General features: G+C 42.3%; 1 protein-coding gene across 3 annotated transcripts in view; it reads left to right on the forward strand.

The window, feature by feature from the left end:
- Window positions 1-23,449, forward strand: part of xrn1 (5'-3' exoribonuclease 1) — a 118,347-nt gene that overhangs the window by 42,350 nt on the left and 52,548 nt on the right. For all 3 annotated transcript variants that reach the window (XR_009797588.1, XM_061838204.1, XM_061838203.1), the window contains exons 9-13: window positions 5,440-5,507; window positions 6,183-6,320; window positions 6,422-6,588; window positions 16,183-16,272; window positions 16,431-16,587. Coding sequence is in view for 2 of the 3 variants with exons in the window: in XM_061838204.1 (XP_061694188.1) it covers window positions 5,440-5,507; window positions 6,183-6,320; window positions 6,422-6,588; window positions 16,183-16,272; window positions 16,431-16,587 (620 nt within the window). In the remaining variant the exon portion in view is untranslated. The remainder of the gene's footprint in view (window positions 1-5,439; window positions 5,508-6,182; window positions 6,321-6,421; window positions 6,589-16,182; window positions 16,273-16,430; window positions 16,588-23,449) is intronic.

Here is a 23,449-nt window from a genome sequence, read left to right on the forward strand (position 1 = left end):
AAAACACCACCAGCGCTTCACTTAGCCACACAATCTGGGCAACGTAGAGCAAAGAGTTAGACATGCTGCTTGTTTACTCTCTAATAATGGTAAAAGTAAACGAAAGAAGTGGTGTTGCTTTAATGAACGTCGGTGCATGTGAATAATAGAAGAAAAAGTGCTGAAACTGGATGAAATGTTCTCTTTTTTTGAGTAAAAAAGGTCTGGTCTGAAGCCAAAGTAGAAAGTACAGGATGAGATGGTGTCTTATGTTAAAATTCCACCTTGGCACACCCTGATGAAGGATGAAAGCACAGACAATCTTCCTTTCAGCTTGTCAGTGCATAAATAGCTAATTCTATATTTTAAATATATTGGGCAACATAACATTCACCTTAAAACTGTCTGGGGGCATCAATCAGCTTTCAACATGCATTGCTAAAGATATTCTGCAAACATTAATTCAGTTTTACAACAAGAAAAACAGACAGGTATATCATTGTGGGTTAAAAAAAAAATGAAACAAAGTTGGAAGCGACCTTTCAAAGTTGTAGTTCGTAGTTGGCTTGGTTTGGTAAGGTTTTTTTTTGTTGTTGTTGACATTTTCATTGTAAGTTTGCAAAAACACAAAATTGTTCTTAAAAAATGTTCTGATGGGAATGTAAATGCTGTAATCTGAATCTTTGAACGAGCCATGTAGCTTCAATAGATGCCACTGATCTGACCACTGTGCATACATCTGATGTTGCTTACAGTGGTCAAATGGAGCGCTCACAGGCTTAGTATGTTTGCTCAGACATGTAAAACATTAGCGGGAACGTTGGTCTTGACATTAATTTGTTTATTTCATGAACGTTGGTAACAAAAGAAGCCTGATCCTAAACAATCAGTATTCACCCAGAAACAGGAAATGCAAGTTAACTAACCATACTGAGCATGTTTGGAAGTTATGACAAAAGCACATGTTCAGAGCTTCTTCACGTACTCAGAGTGCATTTATGCCGAGCCACGACAAATGGATTGACAATAGATCGTGCCATAAATTACGCTAGATTATAGCCATACATCATGATGAAATAAAATGATTTGATTATATGTATACTTAATTTTGAAATTGAATGTCTATTGAGTTTTTTAAAAATGTCCGTCTCAGTCTGTGCAGTATCAATAAATTATGATTGTGGTATTAGGTAACAACTTCATACTTAGGGTATAACAACTCTAAATTATTTTAAGGTCTTGAGATTCCATCCCTAATCACACCCGCAATTTTAAATCTGCGGGCTTGACTTGTGGACCACACCCGTAACTTTATATCTGCGGGCATGACTGACCACACCCATACATTTTTCAAATGTGAGTGACTGCATTTCGAGTTCTGGAGGGGCCTAGCCAATCTCCACATCTCAACACCATAGAAAATCTTTGGAGGGAGTTGGAAGGTCTGTGTTGCCCAGCAACAGTCCCAAAACATCACTGCTCTAGAGGTGATATGGATGAAGGAATGGGATACTGTAAAATACCAGCAACATTGTGAAAACCTTAAAAGATACAGAAAACATTTGACCCATGTCTTTTTCAGTGAAGGGTATGAAAAAAAAGTATTGAGATGAACTTTTATTGACCAAATACTCATTTTCCACCATAATTTCTTCAAATTCTTCAAAAATCAGTAAGTTTTTTTTTCGTCTCATTTTCTCTCATAGGTGAGGTGTACCTATGATGAAAGTTACAGGCAATATTCTCTTTAAGCAGCGCACTTGTCACACACTCTGTGTACATGAAAACCGATCCAGTATAGTGAACCACAGGCTGTGACGTCTTTTTTTTTTTTTTTTTTTTTTTTTCTAAACACGGCAACAACCAGCTGCTGCTCGGCTACACTGGGCCAGGCATTCTACTTCCTAGTTTACTTGAGACCGCCCCCTCCGCTTTTAAAGGGGTACATTCATAATTACAAACACTGCCCACCACCGGTGCTTTGGTTCGCAACACAGTCTGTGCAACGTGAACCAAGAAAAACAGACGGGGGATATCGTTTGTGGGTTAAAAAAAAACAAAATGAACAAAGTTGGGAGCGACCTTTTAAATTTATAGTTCAGAGTTGGCTTGGTTTGGTTAGCTATGGATTTTTGTTGACATTTTGCAAAAACACTAAATTGTTCTTGAAAATATTCTGACGGGAATGTAAATGCTGTAATCTAAATCTGTTAATGAGCCATGTAAATTCAATGGATGACACCGATCTGACCACAGTGCATACGTCTGATCCTCGTAGTGGTCAAAGGGAGCGCTCACAGGCTTAGTGTGTTTGCTCAGACGTAAAAAAATAGAGGGAACATTGGTTACAGGCGCCTCTCTTTAAGTGAGAACTTGCACAATTGCTGGCTGACTAATCTTTTTCCCCATTGTGCTTCTCTACCACTCAAGACCTCCTCATGCACTACCACTGTTCCACTACAGATACTCTGTCATAAGCTTTCTTCAGCTTGAAAAAGACACAATGTAGCTCTCTACTTCTCTCCCAACACCCTCAAGGCATCTGTGGAGCTCTTTCTACACATGAAACCAGTCACTTACATTTGACGAGGGTGACCACTCGCAAATCTGCACAATCGAGCACGAAAAATCACGTGCGTAAAATTTGTTACGAGTAGAAAAAATAGATATTGAAAGATGTTGCTTATTTTGTGTAGTCTTGACATTAATTTACATGTTTATTTCATAAACGTTAACTAAACAAGCCTGCTCGAAAACAAACAGTATTCACCCGGAAACAGGAAATGCAAGTTTAACAGCACTGAGCATGAACGGAAGTTAGGCTGAAAGCCCATGTTCAGAGCTGCTTCACATACTGCGAGGGAATTTATGTCGAAAGTCAACATAATGAGCCATGTCAAAGGAAATTCAGTTACACCAAGTGTGCTCATTGCGTCGATCGCGAGATAGTTTGACGGCGTGTGCCCCCAGTTAGACAGACTATCAACCACCTCGTCGCTTGATTCAGGTGTGTCCAATATGTGAAGCGCACGATTACCATGCCACTCCCGCCGATTATTTTTAACTTCATGTTTATTCGTTGACAGGCCAGTGCATTTAACTCTTTTCAGATGAAGTTTCAGATCAAGGATTTTTATTGATGTAAAAAGTTAAATACCGTTATATATCATGTTCTTTTAATATCAGTTGAAATTGGAAATTATCATTTAAGTTTGAAATTTTAGTTTTCTGTTTTAGCTATGTATTTATTTTATTTTTAATTGTTATATTAATCCAGTAAGTTATTTTAAGGTCTTGAGATTCCATCCCAAATCACACCCGCAACTTTATCTGCGAGCATGACTGACCACACCCATATGTTTTTTAATTTGAGTGACTGCTTCTCTCCTCAGTCGACCCTTCAGTCCTGTCTCCCATCACTTCATTGTCAACTTCATCAGCCACATTCCTATTTTGTTTCCACAGCTCTACACATATCTACACATCACCCTTGTTTTTATAATTGGACACTAATACACTTTTCCTGCATTCCTCAGGCATCTACTCAACTGCTAGAATTCTGTTGAAAAAGCTGGTCAAAAACTCCACAGCCATCTCTCGTAGATGCTGCCATACATCCACAGGGATATTATCAGGACTTTCCATTTTTAGTACCTTTCTTACTTCCCCCTATTAATCATTTCTACTTCCTGGTCCACCACACTTGCCTCTTCTATTCTCCCTTCACTCTCATTTTCCTCATTAATCAACTCAACTTATTCTTTCCATTCATCCACCACACTAACTGCCACTAGACAACAGATTTCCTTCTTTGTCTTAATCACCATAACTTGCTGCACATCCTTCCCATCTATTTTACTCTGATGAACCTGGATGGATATTGTACTCCTTGTTTCTTGTCGAATTAGCATACAGATCATGATATGAGAGGAACCCAATTTAAAGGGAGAAAACCGATGCAAGGAATGGGAGATCATGCAATCCACACACAGGCGAGGCCGGATTTGAATCCGGTTTTTCAAAACTGTGGCACGTGCCAGTCGCTCACCATGCAACTTGCCTGCAAACCTCGTCTTCAAATTTGCAGAGGACACAGACTAAATGCCGTTTTCTTCTAAAGCCTACTTCACGGGCTGTCTCTGAATCCCCCGTAATGTGAAACTTTCCTCTAAGTTTTGCGGTTCTAGTGGTCACTCCATACAATCCTGTAACTTTTCATGCAGGGTTCGTACGGGTCAGGGAATTTCCGTTATATCATGGAAAAAAACTGCCTTTCCCAGGTCCTGGAAAGTCAGGGAAGTAACAAATATTTGACTTGGGTCAGGGAATGTCATGGAATTTTGTTGTTGTTGTAGCTCAAAATATTGTTTTTCATGTGTTTCAATTAAAACAATAAACCTGCCAAGTGAAAACCGATAACTCTTGTACATTTCCGGTATAAGAAATTTCTCGTAGCGACACCATTTTGTTCAGTTCATCCAAGCGTGGAGGTAGTGCACAGCTGAGCTCAGTTAAACAAAACTTCCCGTTGCGGATATGCTGGGAAGGTGCCGGTTTAACAACATTGGGTTAGAGAATGAGTTGTGCTGGAAGTTTCTGGTGCCTTGCGACAGTCATACAGTGAAATATTCTGCATGCGGTAAACGCATTGACTTATTTAATATGGGAGAAGGTACATTGCGAAGTCACAAGTCGTCCAATGGCAAATGGCTTTGTAAAAGCTTGCCCATGTCCTTGCTGATTACACGCAAAATCAATAAGCTTCTTATTGATAATACTTTTATACATGTAATTATAATTTACATTTTTTATAACAATAGATTTCCCAGTCATTATGATGCACCTACTACATTGGTAAGTTTTGGCACATATTATTTAAGTGGAAAGACATAAGATATAGCTGAAATATTGCTGTGTACCACAACCAGTCAATCCAATATAGCCACGGAATTTTGCGACGAGCACCTGCGAAGTCATGGAAATGTCATGGAATTTTGATTCTCTGGAAGTGTACAAACCCTGTTCATGGAACACCAGCTCGACCTTTTGTCATCACATGGGCCTTGCTTAGATCGGTCAAATGTGGGAGGCTAATTCTTACAGGAGATATGACCACTACCCTACCCTACTCACTGGCATGACTTTGGCTACCTTATTGGCAATAGCAAAATACGGTTTGTTGGCATTAGCAGACAAAATTTGGAAGTTTTTTCATTGGAGCAAAGCCGCATACTTAGTTGTGCTGCTCTTCCACACATGGATCTTACTTACAAATATGGCCCCATTTAAAAATGGGAAAACAATCTTTCCAGTGATATAAGATTTATTGCATAAGCAGTGTTGGAAGGTAATAATGTACTCAACACAAATGCCCTTACTTTTGGTAGTTTTTAAGCTTTACGTTTTGTAAGCTTGTTGTAAACCTTTGGCATGACCCAAACTGTTGTCTTTTGTACTCAGGATATCTGAACGAGAGTGGTCACCTTAACCTTGGAAACTTTGAGAAATACTTGGAGAAACTCTCTGAGGTACAGCTTTCATGAACAAATTCTCACCTTTCAATTCATAACTGGGCATTGTTTTTGTTTTAAAGAAGTAGTAGGAAATCTTTTAATGATTTTCTGATTACATTTTGCCGATCCAGATGAGATATACGGTGGTTCCTTGTGATTAGAGTTTAATTCGTCCTGTGTTTGAGCTCTTATCTCAAGTTGCTCTTATTTCAAAGTGGATTTTCCCATTAAAATTAATGTAAACGCCATTAATCCGTTCAAGCCCCCCAATTGCCAACCCATTTTTTATTTTCCAGTTTTCCCATTTTCTCAAACTCGTATGTCGAGTTACTCATATGTCAAGATACCACTGTTTGGGTAAATTGTAAATGGTTAGCTTAGGGTCCTTCATCCAAAAATGAATTAAATCCTGATGTAATAGTTTATGTTGCAGTAATGTAATTAATTAATCTACCATAGTCTACATTTTAGATGTTAATCTCTTTGAAATATCAGTTTTGTTATTATCTTGGTATTCTGTTGGTGAAACAGCATGCAATAAACACTGATGGGGCTTGCAGCAAATGTTAGTTTTTAGTAGAGATCTTTCTTTCGACCATCTATAGTTTCTCTATAAACATAGAAATAGTATTGAAATATTTGATTTTTATTATGTATTATGCTTTTATCATTTCCTGAACCTCTGTCCAGTTTGACCGTGAACATTTCAATGATGTATTTGTGGACTTGAAGTGGTTTGAGAGTAAAGTTGGGAACAAGTACGTGAATGAGGCGGCCGGCCGAGCAGCAGAGAAAGAAGCTGCCAATAAACTCACCAACAAACAAGAGGTAGGCCTGGAGTGATAAAATCTTATCCAATATTCACTGTTGTGTTTTCCTACATACTTAAATTTGCTTGTGACTTACACCACATGCCTGTCTGTCTACAGTATTCCTCTCTCCCTCTGGCAGCGTTTACCTCACCTGATAAAGTATTAGAAAGTGGAAAAGGACCTGCTGTCGGGGATGATGATGAAGATGATTTATTTGAGACAGAGTTCAAACAGTACAAACGCACATACTATATGACCAAGATGGGGGTGGACGTAGTGTCTGAGTGAGTTTGCCACACACTCCACGCATAATTTGTATGAAAAGATGGTTACGATGATACTACAATGGATGCAGTTGAACCTCATTTTATTTTTCTTGTATTGAATTATTGACAGATTCTTTGTTCCATCATAAACTTGAGCATACCTGTCTCCTTTTGTTTACACAACCTTATGAGCTGACAGCTGCTTTTTCAAAGGACATCGCACATCCCGTTCCTCATAACCCTATTCAAGTGTTATCAAATTGTCCTCCTTTGTGTCTCCATCATCTTCATCATCTGCTTTTACTCAAGCTCTCTCAAAGTTTTCATTCAAAACATCCATAAAACTTCTCTTTGTCTCTTCCAGTGAAGAAAATAAGTATTTGAACACCCTGCTATATTGCACGTTCTCCCACTTCGAAATCATGGAAGGATCTCAAATTGTCATCATAGGTGCATTTCCACTGTGAGAGAGATAATCTAAAAAGAAAATTCCAGAAATCACAATGTATGTTTTTTTTAACGATTTATTTGTGTGATGCAGCTGCAAATAAGTACTTGAACACGTGAGAAAACTAATATTAATATTTGGTACAGTAGCCTTTGTTTGCAATTACAGAGGTCAAACGTTTCCTGTAGTTGTTCACCAGGTTTGCACACACTGCAGGAGGGATTTTGGCCCACTCCTCCACACAGATCTTCTCTAGATCAGACAGGTTTCTGGGCTGTTGCGGAAAAACACGGAGTTTCAGCTCCCTCCAAATACTTTCTATTGGGTATAGGTCTGAAGACTGGCTAGACCACGCCAGAACCTTGATATGCTTCTTCCGGAGCCACTCCTTGATTTACCTGGCTGTGTTCTTCGGGTCATTGTCATGTTGAAAGACCCAGGCACGACCCATCTTCAATGTTCTGACTGAGGGAAAGAGGTTGTTGTCCAAAATCTCACAATACATGGGTGTCGTCATCCTCTCCTTAATACGGTGCAGTCGTTCTGTCCCATGTGCAGAAAAACACCCCCAAAGCATGATGCTACCACCCCCATGCTTCACAGTAGGGATGGTGTTCTTTGGATGGAACTCATCAATCGTCTTCCTTCAAACACGGTGAGTGGAATTATGACCAAAAAGTTCCATTTTGGTCTCATCTGACCACAAAACCTTTTCCCCATGACTACTCTGTATCATCCAAATGGTTATTGGCAAACTTAAGACGGGCCTTGACATGTGCTGGTTTATAAGCAGGGGAACCTTCCGTGCTATGCATGTTTTCAAACCATGACGTCTTAGTGTATTACCAACAGTCACCTAGGAAACGGTGGTCCCAGCTCTTTTCAGATCATTGATCAAGTCCTGTCGTGTAGTCCTGGGCTGATTCCTCACCTTTCTAAGGGTCATTGAGACCCCACGAGGTGATATCTTGCATGGAGCTCCACTCCAATTGAGATTGACCATGTTTAGCTTCTTCCATTTTCCAATGATTGCTCCAACAGTGGACCTTTTTTCACCAAGCTGGTTGGCAATTTCTCCGTAGCCCTTTCAGCCGCGTGGAGTTGTACAATTTTGTCTGTTGTCTTTGGACAGCTCTTTGGTCTTGGCCATGTTACAAGTTTGAGTCTTACTGATTGTATGGGGTGGACAGGTGTCTTTCAGCAGCTAACGACCTCACACAGGTGCATCTGATTCAGGATAATACATGGATTAGAGGTGAACTTTTAAAGGCGGACTAAGAGGTCTTTGAAGGTCAGAATTCTTGCTGATACACAGGTGTTCAAATACTTATTTGCAGCTGTATCACACAAATACATTGTTAAAAAAATCATACATTGTGATTTCTGGATTTTTCTTTTTAGATTACCTGTCTCACAGTGAACATGCACCTACAATAAACATTTCAGACCCCTCCATGTTTTCTATGAGGGAGAACTTGCAATATAGCAGGGTGTTTAAATACTAATTTTCTTCACTGTACCAGGCAGGTCAATTTCCAGCATGCAACCACTACTGTCTCATCTTTCCACCTCATGTCCTAACCATTGCAGTCTTAGATCTGTCTTGCTGTCGCCAATGCTTCCAGTCTGTGGTGTCCATCTGATTCCTCCTTCCTGAGCCTGTCCATCCTCATCACGAACAAAGAGATTCTCAGCATCAGGTCTTGCAGCTCATGTCTCCTGTCATCTGGTCACTGCTACAATCTCTAAAGCATGCAGCATGGCTGGTCTCACTGCTGTCCAATAACATTTTTCTTCTTCTTCTTCTGTCACTGATCAATCCTGACACTTCCTTCTTGTGTTCTTTTTCACCTGACACTTCCTTCTTGTATTCTTTTTCACCTCTTCCAATCTATCGATTGCTTTGAATATTTGGTCACTAATACTCAGACACCTAAAACTTCTAAAGCTCTTCTTAGTCATTCCACTGTTCTGTTGTTTTGTTCCAACTGACCTTTCCTCTGTAAAACAGCTTTGTCTAGGTTCTCTTCCAGTTGCTCTTTACTCCAATTGGAGATCAGTCTTCTGCAAACGTCATAGTCAAAGGAATCTTGTCAGAACTCATCTGTCCATCACCATGGCAGAAACAATGAGAAGTGGCTTCCAGCCAATCATTAGTGCTCACATCAGTCTTGAAATCCGCTCCTTCTGACTGTCCCAGTTGTTCTCCATCAGTCCACAAATGCTCACAAATTTCTTCGTCTCAACCTCGCCTCAAATATGCTTTTATAATTTTTCATTGTTTGGATCACCAACTTGATTGCTCTGGACTCTGCACATCACACTTGTTCTAAAATAGCTTATTTTTCTCAAAGATCCCATTGAATAGGCTTTTCTAAAAGTCAACTCCCAATCCCCCCAGGCCCTCTCCAAACCTCCAAAATATATTCTTTGTACTAACAGACTTTCTACTCTTTATTCTTTTCAGACATTACATCTGTTTTTCTTTTTATATCATTTTGTGGCCCGGTGATCCTTGGAGCTGAGGCTTCATGCCCTTGGTAGGGTCACCCCTGGCAAACAGGTCCTAGGTGAGGGACCAGACAAAGGATGATTCCAAAAACCCCTGTGAGGAAGACATCAAATGGATCTAGGTTTCCCTTGCCCGGATATGGGTCATCAGCCAGGCCTGAAGGTTCAGCTTTAAGGCAAGCGCCTGTTTCCCGGGTTTGCACCCATGGGGCCTTGCTGGGCACAGCCTGAAAGGCTAATATCGGTCCTCCTTTCCACATGCTCTCCAGCTGTAGTAGCAGTGGCTATAGCGATTGAGCGCAGTGTGAGCTAACCGGTGGCCGAAAGCCAAGACCTTGGCGATCAGATCCCCAGCAACAGAAACTGGCTTTAAAGATGTGGAATGACACCTCTCTGGCAGGGAAGGGCCTCAAACTAGTCTTTAAGGTTGACAAGTTCCAACCAGATATAGTCAGGCTTCCCTCCAGTCCTCTTAAGAGGGGTTGTACCGTTTTTCACTCGAGAGTTGCCCATAGTGAGAGACGTCGAGCAGGTGTGGATATATGTATTGTGCCTCGGCTCAGCACCTGGAAGTTAGGGCTTGCCCCGGTGGTTGAGAAGGTAGCCTCATTCCTCCTTTGTGTGTGGAGACTGGTCTTGACAGATCTTTGTGGTTTTACACCAAGCATCAGTTCAGAATGCCCACTCTTTTTGGAGTCCTTGGAGGTGGTGTTGGAGAGTTCTCCTGCCGGGGACTCCATTGTTCTGCTGATGGACTTCGATGGTCACGTGGGCAATGACCGTCAGACCAAGAAGGGTGTGATTGCTCCACCCCCTGATAAGAACCTGAGTAGTGCTCTGTCATTGGACTTCTGTGCTCACCACCTAACGAACACCATGTTCAAGTATGAGGGTGTCCGTTCGTGTACTTGGCACCAGGACACCCTAGGTTGCCGTTGAATGATTGACTTTGTGATTGTGGCATCAGAATTGTGGCTGCTTGTCTTGGACACTCAGTTGAAGAGAGGGGCAGAGGTGTCCAATGATCACCACCTGGTGGTGAGTCTTCTCTGATGCTAGTCTACAGAATATATTACTAATACTAATACTGATTAGACCAGCAGGATGTGAAGGAGTGAGCTCACGGCTACGCCACTCGGTGGAGCGAGGTCCCCAGCTGATCGAGCTCACAGCTCCGCCGCTCTGTATGGAAGTATTCCTCCGTCTTCCTGATCAACTGATACTGCTATTTCTTCATCAGATGGGGAAATATCCAAGAAATCAGTGCTGGGCATAATGGTGTCCCATACAATCGAGTGTTTGGAATGGCACGTAACACGTCACATACGCCCATGTAGGTCATGTGACTCACGAAAATGGCAGTGCCCCTGAAAATTCGTAATTGTCAATAAAAATCTTCTCAAAACACTATTAAATGAGAGTGGATTTAGCATCACATTAAGAGAGTACATATTACATGACCTATTGAATACATTGTTAATGCAAACCACTGGATTTCCCATTTAAATATCTTGTTCACGGGTCAGGGAAGAATGAAACCCGAGATCGACAGGCAGATCGGTGAATTGTCTGCAGTAATGCGGACTTTGTATCGGTCAGTTGTGGTGAAGAATGAGCGAAGGCAAAGGTCTTTATTTACCGGTCGATCTGTGTTCCTACCCTCACCTATGGTCACAAGCTTTGGGTCTCCCTTAGGGTGAGAAGCTCAGTCACCTAGGTAAGAGACCCCGAGGATGCCCCAGGACACAGTGGAGATACTCTCTCTCAGCTTATTTGGGAACGCCTCGGGATTTCCTCGGAATAGGTGAAGTGGCTGTGGTGAGGAAAGTTTGGGATTCTCTGCGAAAGTGACATTTTCAGTGACTTGACCTTAGATTAGCGGAAGAAAATGGATGGATGGAAGACTTGCCTCCACACTCAAACTTCCTTTCAGAGCACCACTTTAAAACACTTGGGGTAAACATAAAAAATATGTTGAAATTTTTGGCCGGGGAAACGTTTCAGCGAGAAGTAACCCAAAGTAAATTTTTGGTTTCAGACTGAAGATCTTTTTTTCAATGAAATAAAACGACTAACATGTCATGTGCAACGTCACATGTTGAACACACTGGCAGCCAGAGTGCATTTCACCTCAAAGGGAAGAATCATTTCCCTTTCCCTTGACTGGGAGGTCATTATATAACACACACACCCTACACACTCAGTTTCTTAATAACATAGTGCCATCAGTCAACCATCGTATGAAAGAAGTGTAAATGTTAAATGACACATTCAACAAACTACTATTCAACGGTGCTGTGAAAAGGTATTTGTGCCCTTCCTGATTTCATTTTTTATTTTTATTTTTATTTTTTTTTGCTCATCTATCCTGTCCCTCCTTGAGCATGCACTTTTATCATGGTGGAGCGGTTTGTGTGTCCTGATGATCCTAGGAGCTAAGTTGTCTGGGGCTTCACGTCCCTGGTTGGGTCACCCATGGCAAAAAGATCCTCGGTGAGGGGCCAGCAAAAGTACGACTCTAAACGCCTTATGACCAGTAAAAATTGAATCTTGGTTTCCCTTGCCCGGACGTGGGTCACTCTGGAGCAAGGTCTGGAGGTGGGTCTTGAGGGCGAGCGCCTGGTGGCCGGGCCTGCACCCATGGGGCTCGCCCGGGTACAGCCTGAAATGGTATGATGGGACCCCTTCCTATGGGCTCCCCACCTGCGAGAGAGGCCATCAGGGTCTGGTGCAATGTGAGCTGGGCGGTGGCCAAAGGCGAGGCGATCCACTGCTACAGAAACTAGATCTAGGGACATGGAATGTCACCTCTTTGGCAGGCAAGGAGCCTGAGTTTGTGCGTGAGGTCGAGAAGTTCCTACTAGATATAGTCGGACTCGCCTCTACGCACCGCTTGGGCTCTGGTATCACTCCTCTTGAGAGGGGTTAGGTTCAATCTGGAGTTGCCCACGGTGAGAGACGCCAAGCAGGTGTGGGTATACTTATTGCGCCCTGGCTCAGGCTTGCATGTTGGGGTTCACCCCGGTGGATGAGAGGGTAGCCTCCCTCCCCCTTCAGGTAGGGGGACGGGTCCTGACTGGTGGTTGTGCCTTTGCACCAAAGAGCAGTTTAGAGTACCCACCCTTTTTGGAGTCCTTAGTGGGACAGCTGGACAGTGCTCCCTCTGGGGACTCTTATCATTCTTCTGGGGGAGTTCAATGGTCACGTGGGCAATGACAGTGAGACATGGAAGGGCGTGATTAGGAAGAACGCCCCGCGATCAAAACCAGAGTGGTGTTCTGTTACTGGACTTCTGTGGTCAAAACAGATTGTCCATAATAAACACCATGTTCAAGCATAAGGTGTCCACATGGGCACCTGGCACCAGGACACTCTAGGCCGCAGTTTCATGGTCAACATTGTAGTCATGTCATCGGACTTGCGACCGCATCTCTTGGGGTGAAGAGAGGGGTGGAGCTGTCAACTGATCACCACCTGGTGCTGAGTTGGCTCCGATGGTGGGGGAAGATCCTGGTCTGTTGTGGCAGGCCCAAATATATTGTGAGGGTATGCTGGGAACGGCTGGCAGAATCCCCTGTCAGAAGAAATTTAAACTCCCTCCTCTGGAAAGACCTTTGCTCACGTTCTGCGGGAGGTGGGGGACATTGGGTCCGAATAGACGATGTTCCGCGCCTCCATTGCTGAGGCGGCCGACCGGAGCTGTGGCCGTAAGGTGGTCGGTACCTGTCGTGGCGGCAACCCCCGAACACATTAGTGGACAACAACAGTGAGGGATGCTGTCAAGCTGAAAAAGGAGTCCTATCAGGCATTTTTGGCCTGTGGTACTCCTGAGGCAGCTGATGGGTTCTGGCTGGCCAAGCGGAATACAGCTTTGGTGATCACTGAGGCAAAAACCCGGGCATGGGAGGAGTTCAGTGAGGTCATGGAGAATGACTTCAAGACAGCTTAGAGAAAATTCTGGTCCAGCATGTTAGGAGGGGGAAAGCAGTGCACCGTCAAAACAGTATAGTGTGGATGGGGCACTGCTGACCTCAACTCGGGATGTTGTGAGTCGGTTTCGGCGAATACTTTGAAGACCTCCTCAATCCCACCAACACATCTTCCATTAAGGAAGTTGAGTCTGGGTGCTTTGAGGCGGGCTCTTCCATCTCTTGGTGGCAGGGCCCCGGGGGTGGATGAAATTCTCTTGGAGTTCCTAAAGGCTCTGGATGTTGTGGGGCTGTCCTGGTTGACACGCCTATGCAAAATTTTCCCATTCAATCTTCTTTCAATAATGTGAGCTTCAATAGTACAATTTGCTGATAAGCAGCCCCCTCAACATGGGTGTGGTGTTTTTTGCGTGATCTGTCATTTCTCCTTTGAACGTGGTGTGTGTTATGGCATCCAAAAAGTTCAATTTTACGCTCATCAGACCAGACGATATTCATAATGCAGCCGTATGGTGGCACAAGCCAGTGGAATCTGTAGGCCGGTCCCAAGCCCAGATAAATGCAGAGGGTTGCGTCAGGAAGGACATCCTGCTTAAATCATTTCAAACAAGTATGAGCGCTCATCAGAGGGGTTGCATCAGGAAGCGCATTCGGTATAAAACTGTGCCAAACAAACATGCGTTCATCTGAGATGACACGGTGTGGCGACCCCTAACGGGACAAGCCGAAAGAAGAAGGAGAAGATCTTAAGAATCCCATATCGGATCGGTCATGGCCCGGGTTAACAGCGTCCGCGCCAGGCACCGTTAACCTGCAGGGTGTTGGTGAAAATTCAGCTACTGTGGGTTAAAGACGAAGAATAGGAGGAAAGTGGAAAGTGGACAGTCTATTGTTTTGGCAATTTTTTTTTCTGATGCCATAAACAAGGAGACAATCTTCTTTGCTGATTTTTATGACAAAAAGAAAAGAAAGTCTTTCCAAAGAGAGAAAAAGGTACAAGTCTTACAAGTTGTCACCCCTGATTAAAGATCGGATCAAAAGTCCGTTAATTATATTAATGTGACAGAGATAGAGAGCCAAAACAAGACAATTATCAGTGTCCAGTTGTATACACAAGGAGCCGGTAGGAACAACATCACATGAGGAACAACCTGACCGGGACAACCAGAAGCCACAACAGAACAAAACCTGTGAAAGTTGAAGGCAGAACCAACATTTGGTATACATGTAAAACATATATCTACCACCACACTATAACCAATTTACACTCTCCAGTCTCTCAGATTGGATTGCCTTCATAGAATATAGTCCTCTGTGCGAACCTGCTCACATTCTAGTATATCACTGTGTTCCTCACTTTTCTTTGGTAAAAAGGTGTTCACCACAGTGATTTATTTCCTCTTTGTAAAATCCACCACCATCTGCCCTTCCAAATTGCTTTCCTTTACACCAAACCTATAACTCACAAGTTTCTCCCCATGAAGAAAAATCTGTAACCTCATACAGCTCAGTCCAAAACCTCTCCTTTCCTACAACTCAGATCTAAACTTGTGGGGCATAATCACGAGCAATATTCCTCACCTTTGCAACTTCTAGTTTCGCAATTCGTCTCTGACACTTTTTTTCATATTGCAGGGACTTATGAATAACATAATTTTACAAAATACTTAAAAAAGCCATGTTCACGAGTTCAAACTGTTATCAATAAATTTTCATGGGTAAAACCCAGGTAAAATACGAGTTTAAACTAGCGTAAGGTAGTACAAACAGTACTTTTACAGGAATACACACTCCCAGTACAATCCCCTGAGAATTAACGGTGCTGGAATAGAGAGATTGCACAGCACCAAGTTCCAGGAAGTATGACCAAGAACCTCTCTTGGACCAGCAACAGCTCATCACTGGTCAAGAGAGCTCACCAGCGTCCCTACCTCCTATGCAAGCTGAGAACAGCCAGAGCCCCAACCCCCATCATTTGCTCATTCTACAGAAGGGACCTTTAGGTCCATCCTGACCTCTGGATAATTGTGTGGTATGGCGTCTGCATCACATCTGCCGCAAGACTCTCCATCACAGAGTGAGGGGAGCTGGGAAGATCTTTGGAACTTCTCTTCCGTCCCTGCAGGACCTTCAAAGCGCCTGCCTTGCCCTGCAAAGCGAATACTGTAGCTCTGAATAGTGGGGAATGCCAGCCATCCAACACATACTTTTTATTTTGTATACGTATACACATTTTATTGAGATTTTCATTTTTACTGTCTTTGTAGCACAATAGGCCCTTGAGTCCTGTAATTTTAATCTGTATGTTGTGCATATCGAAGAATTGAAAATAAAAGCACCTTGACCTTGAAAACTGACCAGTTGTGGTCGAGGATAAGTGAATTGACCTTTCTTACAAAGTGTTTGACAGAAAACAATTATTCACCTCATAAAATAACAAACATCACATCTACCATTCAAATGTTCCATCTATTTTCTTGACAGTTTGTCCTCATTTGGGACGCGGATGTGCTGGAGGCCAATACCAGCAAACCTTAGCCACTTTAGACAGGTCGCTAGCCAATCGAAGGGCTATAATTATTTGAGCTTCTGACTGTCATCTATATGTTATGATGAGCATTTACAGTTAGTAATTTAAAGGGTTGGAAATTAAAAATTGGATCATCCATCAATTTCTAATATTTTAAGTGACTTCAATAGATGTTTTTGTTCATTCTTTTGCAGTGATTTTCTATCAAAGCAGGCCAAAAGCTACGTTGAAGGCATCCAGTGGATTCTCCATTATTACTACCATGGGGTTAAATCCTGGGCCTGGTGAGATTTTATTCCCATATAAAGTTTCAGCAACCTGATATACGTAATTTCTTACTGAATTGGATTTTACGTAATGTATTACTCACCACAGAAATTTAATGTTTTTTTTGTTGTTTTTTTTAAACACTTTAATATTACTAACATGTTTCTTTCCCCAGGTATTACCCCTACCACTATGCACCATTCCTGTCTGACATCAGAAATATTTCAGAATTGAAGTTGACGTTTGATCTTGGGAAACCCTTTATGCCATTTCAGCAACTCTTAGCAGTCCTGCCTGCTGCCAGCATGGAGCTGTTGCCTGAATGTTACAGGGTAACACACTTCTTGTCTTCTCTAAACACATCCAAGAAGAAATAGATTTTGTTATATTGCATTTTGTTGGATTTCTGCATGCATCGATCCTCTTTCTTTTAACACTATGAACATTTTAACAGTGCAGACTGGATAAAGTATGTAAATCATCAGATTTAATCACACCTAAAGATTTAACAAGTAGTTGAGCCTCCTTTGGCAACAATAACTTTCACCAAAATATTTAAGTTGCAAATCAGGCTTTCACAACAGTCAGGAGGAATCCAATACCTGAACAAAACAGTTTTTCAGTATTCTTGGAATGTCTTTTGTAAATTGATTCCTTAAAAGGGAAATCCAGTGGTTTGCATTAAGTTTACCCAATAGGTCATGTAATATGTACTTTATCTTGACAATGTGATGTTAAATCCACTCTCATTTAATAGTATTTTGAGAAGATTTTTGTCGACGGTTAAAAATTTTCATTTTTGCAAGTCACATGACCTACGTAGGCGGATCTGACGTGTTACGTGCCGTTCCAAGCGCTCGATTACATGGGACATCATTATACCCAGCGTTGATTTCTCAGATTTATCCTCATCTGATGAAGAAATAGCAGTATTGGTTAATCGGGAAGACCGAGGAATACTTCCATACAGAGTTGGCGGAGCTGTGAGCAAGCTCGGCCGAGGAGCTCGCTCCGCCGAGCGGTGGAGCCGTGAGCTTGCTCCCCGCTGAGCCAGGAACTCGCTCAGCCTGGAAGCTCGCTCTGCCGAGCGGCAGAGCCGTGAGCTCGCTCGGCCAGGGAGAAAACTTCGGGGCATGCCGGGGAGCATGGGTCCTCATCATTCTGCCCAAAGAACCATCCGAATATTCATTTTTTTACTCTCGCGCCATGAAAAATCTGTGGACAGTGTGAGGTTGAAAAAGAAGCCGGAATTGGCATTTTTTGCAGACAACTTCAGCTGCATGATCGAGTATATTTACCTCTTGTACAGGCGAGAAATGAGCTGTTATGCGTTTTTGCCAAAATGCTAGCTCGTACTCTTCACATGTTTCCTCAAGACCTAATTTGTCGTGAAAAATGGATTGCACAGATACAAAGGACAAGAGCTTTGTGGGTTCCAAATGACAGGTAGGCGTGTTATACAGCTAGTAAAAAAAAAAATAAAATGTAAATCGGGTGGGCGGGGACTAATTTGTCTCAGTTTATAGCATGTGGTACGTGTGAATTTAAGCTGCTCTTGGTCAAACCAGCAAAATATAACAAAGCAGTTGTATTGCGTTTAAGATAATTTAATCACACACATTACAATACAACACAAAACTATAACAAATGAACACAAAATAGAAGTACGAAGATAGTTGCGTAGCATGTAACACGAGCTAACTAGCCAAATGACGTATAGTCACCATAGTTGTACGAATGTTCCAATTAGGCGAATTTCCAGCAAATATTCCTGAAATGTGACTGAAGACAAAAGGCAGTGGGGCGTTTGTGTACTTGTCCGAAAGCAGCAGTATTGATTAAAAGCTCCGTAGACAGCCATCCTTGTTCTTATAGGAACATTCTAGAAATCTGTGTCCGACTACGTAATAGTCCTTCTCTCAGAATGTAACAAAAGACCCGCGTCATAAATAAATCAAAGTATGTAAGAAAGGAAAATAAAGAAAAGAATAAAGATTGAATAACTAAAATAACAATATAGACAGACATGACACAGCTCTAGATTAATTTCGATAACATCACTATTTACTTCGCCCGGCCTGGGTCCTCCCTGAGTACACTACATACACAAACCTTGTAAAAGGGTTAGAAAATCGAACAATTATGGGCCAGTCATTTTGAATATTTCATCTGGTCCCTCGTCCTCCTTGTCTGTGTCTATCGTAGAGTCCGTTGTTAGTTGAAAAGTGAGCCACATATTCGTCTAAATATGGCTCAAAACAAGACGGTAAAATGACCCTGGTCGCTGCATTCACCTCTGAGATGTTTTCTTCAGTCTCAGAAGGGGCGTCGGAAAAATCCGAAAATTGATCTCGTTCATCTGCCATTGCATTCAGCACAGTGTGTTTTTAATGCCAGGGTTCCAGTGTGATGCCTACACGTGACGTCAGAGACAAATGTGGCCGCCACTGGGATGCGCATTTTGTCGAGTCTGACTTACTCAACTTTGCGCTTTTATAAAATGCTCCCAGCTCACTTCTTCCGACTGGTATTATCAAAGCGATTCATATTATTTGTAGTTTTGATAACAAAGCCTATTTTAAAATGTGATTTTTATGTCAGTGGCACTTTAACTGTAGATTTAGCGACTTTCATCTCCTGGTTGGAGAACTCTCCTACTTCTCACAGATGTGATTCCACATTCATCAAAATAATTCTACATTTCAATGGGTCATTTTACCAAGAATGATCTTATACCATTCGGGCTGCAACTTAACTTAGTTTATTTTTTTCCAAATAATCCAGGAATCTGATTCTAAAAAGGTTTTAAAGAGTTCCAACCGTTTGTGTCAAAACATGACTACTTCTTTTCCTTTCGGCTTGTCCCGTTAGTGATCGCCACAGCGCGGCATCTTTTTACACCCAAGCCTATCTCCTGCATCTTCTTCTGTAACAACAACTGCCCTCATGTCTTCCTTCACAACATCCATCAACCTTCTCTTTGGTCTTCCTCTCGCTCTTTTGCTTGGCAGCTGCATCCTCAACACCCTTTTACCAATATACAGTGGTCCCTTGAGATACAAGTTTAATTACCCCCGAGACAGACCGCTTATCTCAAGTTGGTCTTATGTCAAACAGGATTTCCCCATTGAAATTAATGTAAATGACATTACTCGGTTCCTGGCCCCAAAATACCACTCCATTTTCTTTTCCACATCTTTACATAACAAATATTGTATTTATAAAAACAAAAGAAAATTGAAAGAAAGGAAGTGCTTTTATAAAGTGTAATTACCTTGGCTATGAGACATCTTTGGGTAACAGAAGGTACTGGAGGAGTTGGAGGGTGGAGAAGGCAAAAGGAGGATGCTAAAGGATGTTTTGCTAAATTATGTTCGGGTCTTTTCTCTTGCAAAACTTTGGCCTTTTTTTCAATGCATTCTTCTGTCAACAGATAGCTATTTAAAAAAAAAAAAAAAAAAAAACCTGCCCAAGGAGCTTTGTTTGTTTCTTTTTTAATTTCTGAAATATTTAAACTCATGATATAGCACCACAGCATGGCCAGTTCCAACTTTTTCTGGATGTTTCTTAACCACAAAGTCCAAAACTTTCTCCCACATTGGCAACGTTTCCTTTATCTCGGTGGTGAAGATAACCTCCTCTGTCTCCTCTTTAGAACTCTCACTCCGCACCTCTTATTCTGCTGCATCATTTGCTCCTTTAATTCCTCTGTCATTAGCTCCTCCTCAGCTCCGTAACTTAAAAATAATTTTCACACTTTCACACAATTATCAACTTCATGGATTCCTTCTGCTTGAGAATCATGCATATTGAAGTACTGTAGCTGTAATTATGAGTTGTATCCCTTAGAGTGGAGAGAGGGCTGGTGTAAAGTAGACTAGGCGGGCGAGTGTATGGCAGAGCAGCAGCTAGTTGTTAGTGTTCGGTGTGTGCTCCCGAAGGGTTGAATAAAACCAACAAAAACCGAGTGGTTACTCCTTTTCCACATTACCCTTTACTAAGGGCATTACAATATGGTTGACGTAAAACGGTCGTAACTTTTTGGCAAGTCGCTAACTTGTACACCCTGTTTGTGTTTTTCCATTTTTTTCACATCCATTGACATTGTCTTCTTCTCACCGGTTTTCTTAGCAGTTGCTTTCTTGGGCCGCATGATTGATAATTGTACTCAATGCAAAATAACAAATTGCAAGGACAGAAATGTTACCGAGCTGAGGTGCACAAACAAAAAGACCGAGTAAAGCTCAAAAAGCAGAGCTCTGAACCTGTCCGTTTTAGTATCTTGATTGGAGCGCCATCTACCAGCAGTCATTCATACGTCAAATCCTGACTCGCAAGACAAAAGGAAAAAAAAATATCCCGCAGTGGGTCATATATCGAAAAACTCATGTCGAAGGACCATTGGACTCACTCTCTTGCCTCTGGACTTGTCCAAACCATCAAAGTCTGCTCTCTCAAACCTTGTCTCCAAAACATCTAACTTTGGCTGTCCCTCAAATCAGCTAATTTTTATTCCTATTCAACCTGCTCACTCCTAGACCTCAACATCTTCATTTCTGCCACCCCCAGCTCTGCTTCCTGTTGTTTCTTCAGTGTCACTGTCTGGCCTCACCACTGTTTTATAAACTTTTCCCTTCATTCTAGCACAGACTCTTCTGTAACATAACACACCAGACAGACACCTTCCGCCAGCTATTCCAATCTTCTTGGACCCATCTCTTCACTTCCTATACCACACTCACCATTGCTCTGGATTGTTGACCCCAAGTATTTGAAGTCGTCCACCCTTCCTCTCTCTTCTCCCTGAAGCCTCACTCCCCCACATCCCTCTCATTCATGCATGTGTACTCTGTTTTACTTTGGCTAATCTTCATTCCTCTCCTTTCCAGTGCATGCCTCCATCTTTCGGATTGTTACTCCACCTGCTACCTGCTTTCACTGCATATCACAATGTTGTCTGCAAACATCATGGTCCAAGGGGATTCCACTCTAACCTCATCTGTCAGTCAATCCAATACCACTGTAAACAGGAAGATGCTCAGAGGTGATCTTTGATGCAGTCCCACCTCCACCTTAAATTCTTCTGTCACACCTACGACACACCTACTCACCACTGTTCTGCTGCCCTCATACATGTCCTGTACTATTCTATCAAATGTCACCTCCACCCCAGACTTACGCATGCAGTTACCACAGTTCATCTCTTGGTACTCTGTCCAAAGGCTTTCTCAAGATCCACAAAGACACAATGTAGTTCCTTCTAAACTTCTCTATACTTTTCCACTAGCATCCTTCAGGCAAATGCTTCTCTGGTACTGTTTCTAGGCATGAACCCATACTGTTGCTTGCAGATACTTAGTTCTTTCCTGAGTCTAGCCTCCACTACTGTTTCCCATAGCTCCGTTGTGTGGTTCATCAACTTTATTCCTCTATAGTTCCCACAGCACTGCAAATTGCCTTTGTACTTAAAAGTGGGTACTAGCACACTTTTCCTCCATTCTTCAGGCATGTTTTTCCCGCTAGTATTCTGTTGAACAGTTGGTGAAAAACTCCACAGCCGCCTGTCCAAATTGCTTCCATACCTCCACCAGTATGTAATCAGGACCAACTGTCTTTTCATTTTTCATCCTGTTTAGTATGTTTCTCACTCCCCCCTTACTAATCATTGATACTTCCTGATCCATCACACTTGCCTCTTCTACTTTCTTCTCTTTTTCCTTTTTCATCAATTTCTCAAAGTATTCTTTCCATCTATTTAGCACACTACTGGCACCAGTCAACACATTTCCATCTCTATCCTTAATCACCCTTACCTGCTGCACATCCCTCCTATCTCTACCCCTCTATCTGGATAAACCAGTAGAGATCCTTTTCTCCTTCTTTCGTGTCCAACCTGGTGTACATGTTGTCATATGCCTCTTGTTTAGCCTTCGGCACATCTACCTTAGACCTACGTCGCATCTCAGTGTATTCCTTTCGCCTCTCCTCAGACCCCTCGGTGTCCCACTTCTTCTTCGCTAATCCCTTTCCTTGTATGACGTCTTGTATTTTGGGGTTCCACCACCATGTCTTCTTCTCCTCTTTCATACCAGAAGCCACACCAAGTACTCTCCTGCCTGTCTCTCTTGTCACCTTAGCTGTAGTAGTCCAGTTTTCCAGGAGTCCCTCCTGTCCATCAAGAGCCTGTCTCACCTCTTTCCGAAAGGCCGCACAACATTCTTCCTTTCTCAGCTTCCAGCACATGGTTCTCAGCTCTACCTTTGTCTTCTTAATCTTCCTACCCACCACCAGAGTCATCCTACACACCGCCATCCTATGCTGTTGTGTTCCACACTCTCCTACCAACACCTTACAGTCAGTAACCTTCTTCAGATTACATCATCTGCACAAAATGCAATCCACCTGCGTATTTCTGCTTTCACTCTTGTAGGTCACCCTTTATTCCTGCCTTTTTTGGAAAAAGGTTTTCACTCCTGCCATTGCCATCTTTTTTTCAAAAGTCGACAAACACGTGTCCCTCAAAGTTCCTTTCCTGGATGCCATACTTACCCATCACTTTTTCATCGCCCCAGTTTCATTCACCATATGTCCATTTCAATATGCACCAATCAGCTCTCTATGTGTCTGGGATGGTCGGAACTACTTTTGAGTTCCTTCCAGAATTTCAGTTTTAACTCTCGGTCACATCCTACGTGTGGGACATAGCTGCAAATCGCATTGTACAGATTTATCACTCAATCTGATATCCTTTTCTCAGCCAAGACATTCTTAGCCAGCTCTTCCTTTAAAATAACCCCTACGCCATTTGTCTTTGTCTCATCTACTCTATGGTAAAATTATTTAAACTTCTAGCTGTACTACCTTCCCACCTGCTCTTTTGAATGCACAATATATCAATCTTTCTCCTAATCATCATGTCAACCAACTCCTGAGCTTTTCCTGTCATTGTCCACCAATGCCCTGCAGGTTAATGGTGCCAAGAGCATCATTGTTAACCTGGACCATAACCGATCTGGTATGGTTTTCTTTAAATGATGAACGCTCATATTTGTTTGGCCAGGTTTTAAGCCAGATGGCCTTCCTGACGCAATCCTCTGCATTCATGCAGGCTTTGGACCGGCCTACAAATTGCTCTGGGTTGTGCCCCATAGGGCTACATTGTTACAAAATATGACATTATTTCATGTTGACTAT

This window comes from Syngnathoides biaculeatus, chromosome 13 (genome assembly GCF_019802595.1).
Source record: "Syngnathoides biaculeatus isolate LvHL_M chromosome 13, ASM1980259v1, whole genome shotgun sequence".
Taxonomy (NCBI): Eukaryota; Metazoa; Chordata; class Actinopteri; order Syngnathiformes; family Syngnathidae; genus Syngnathoides; species Syngnathoides biaculeatus.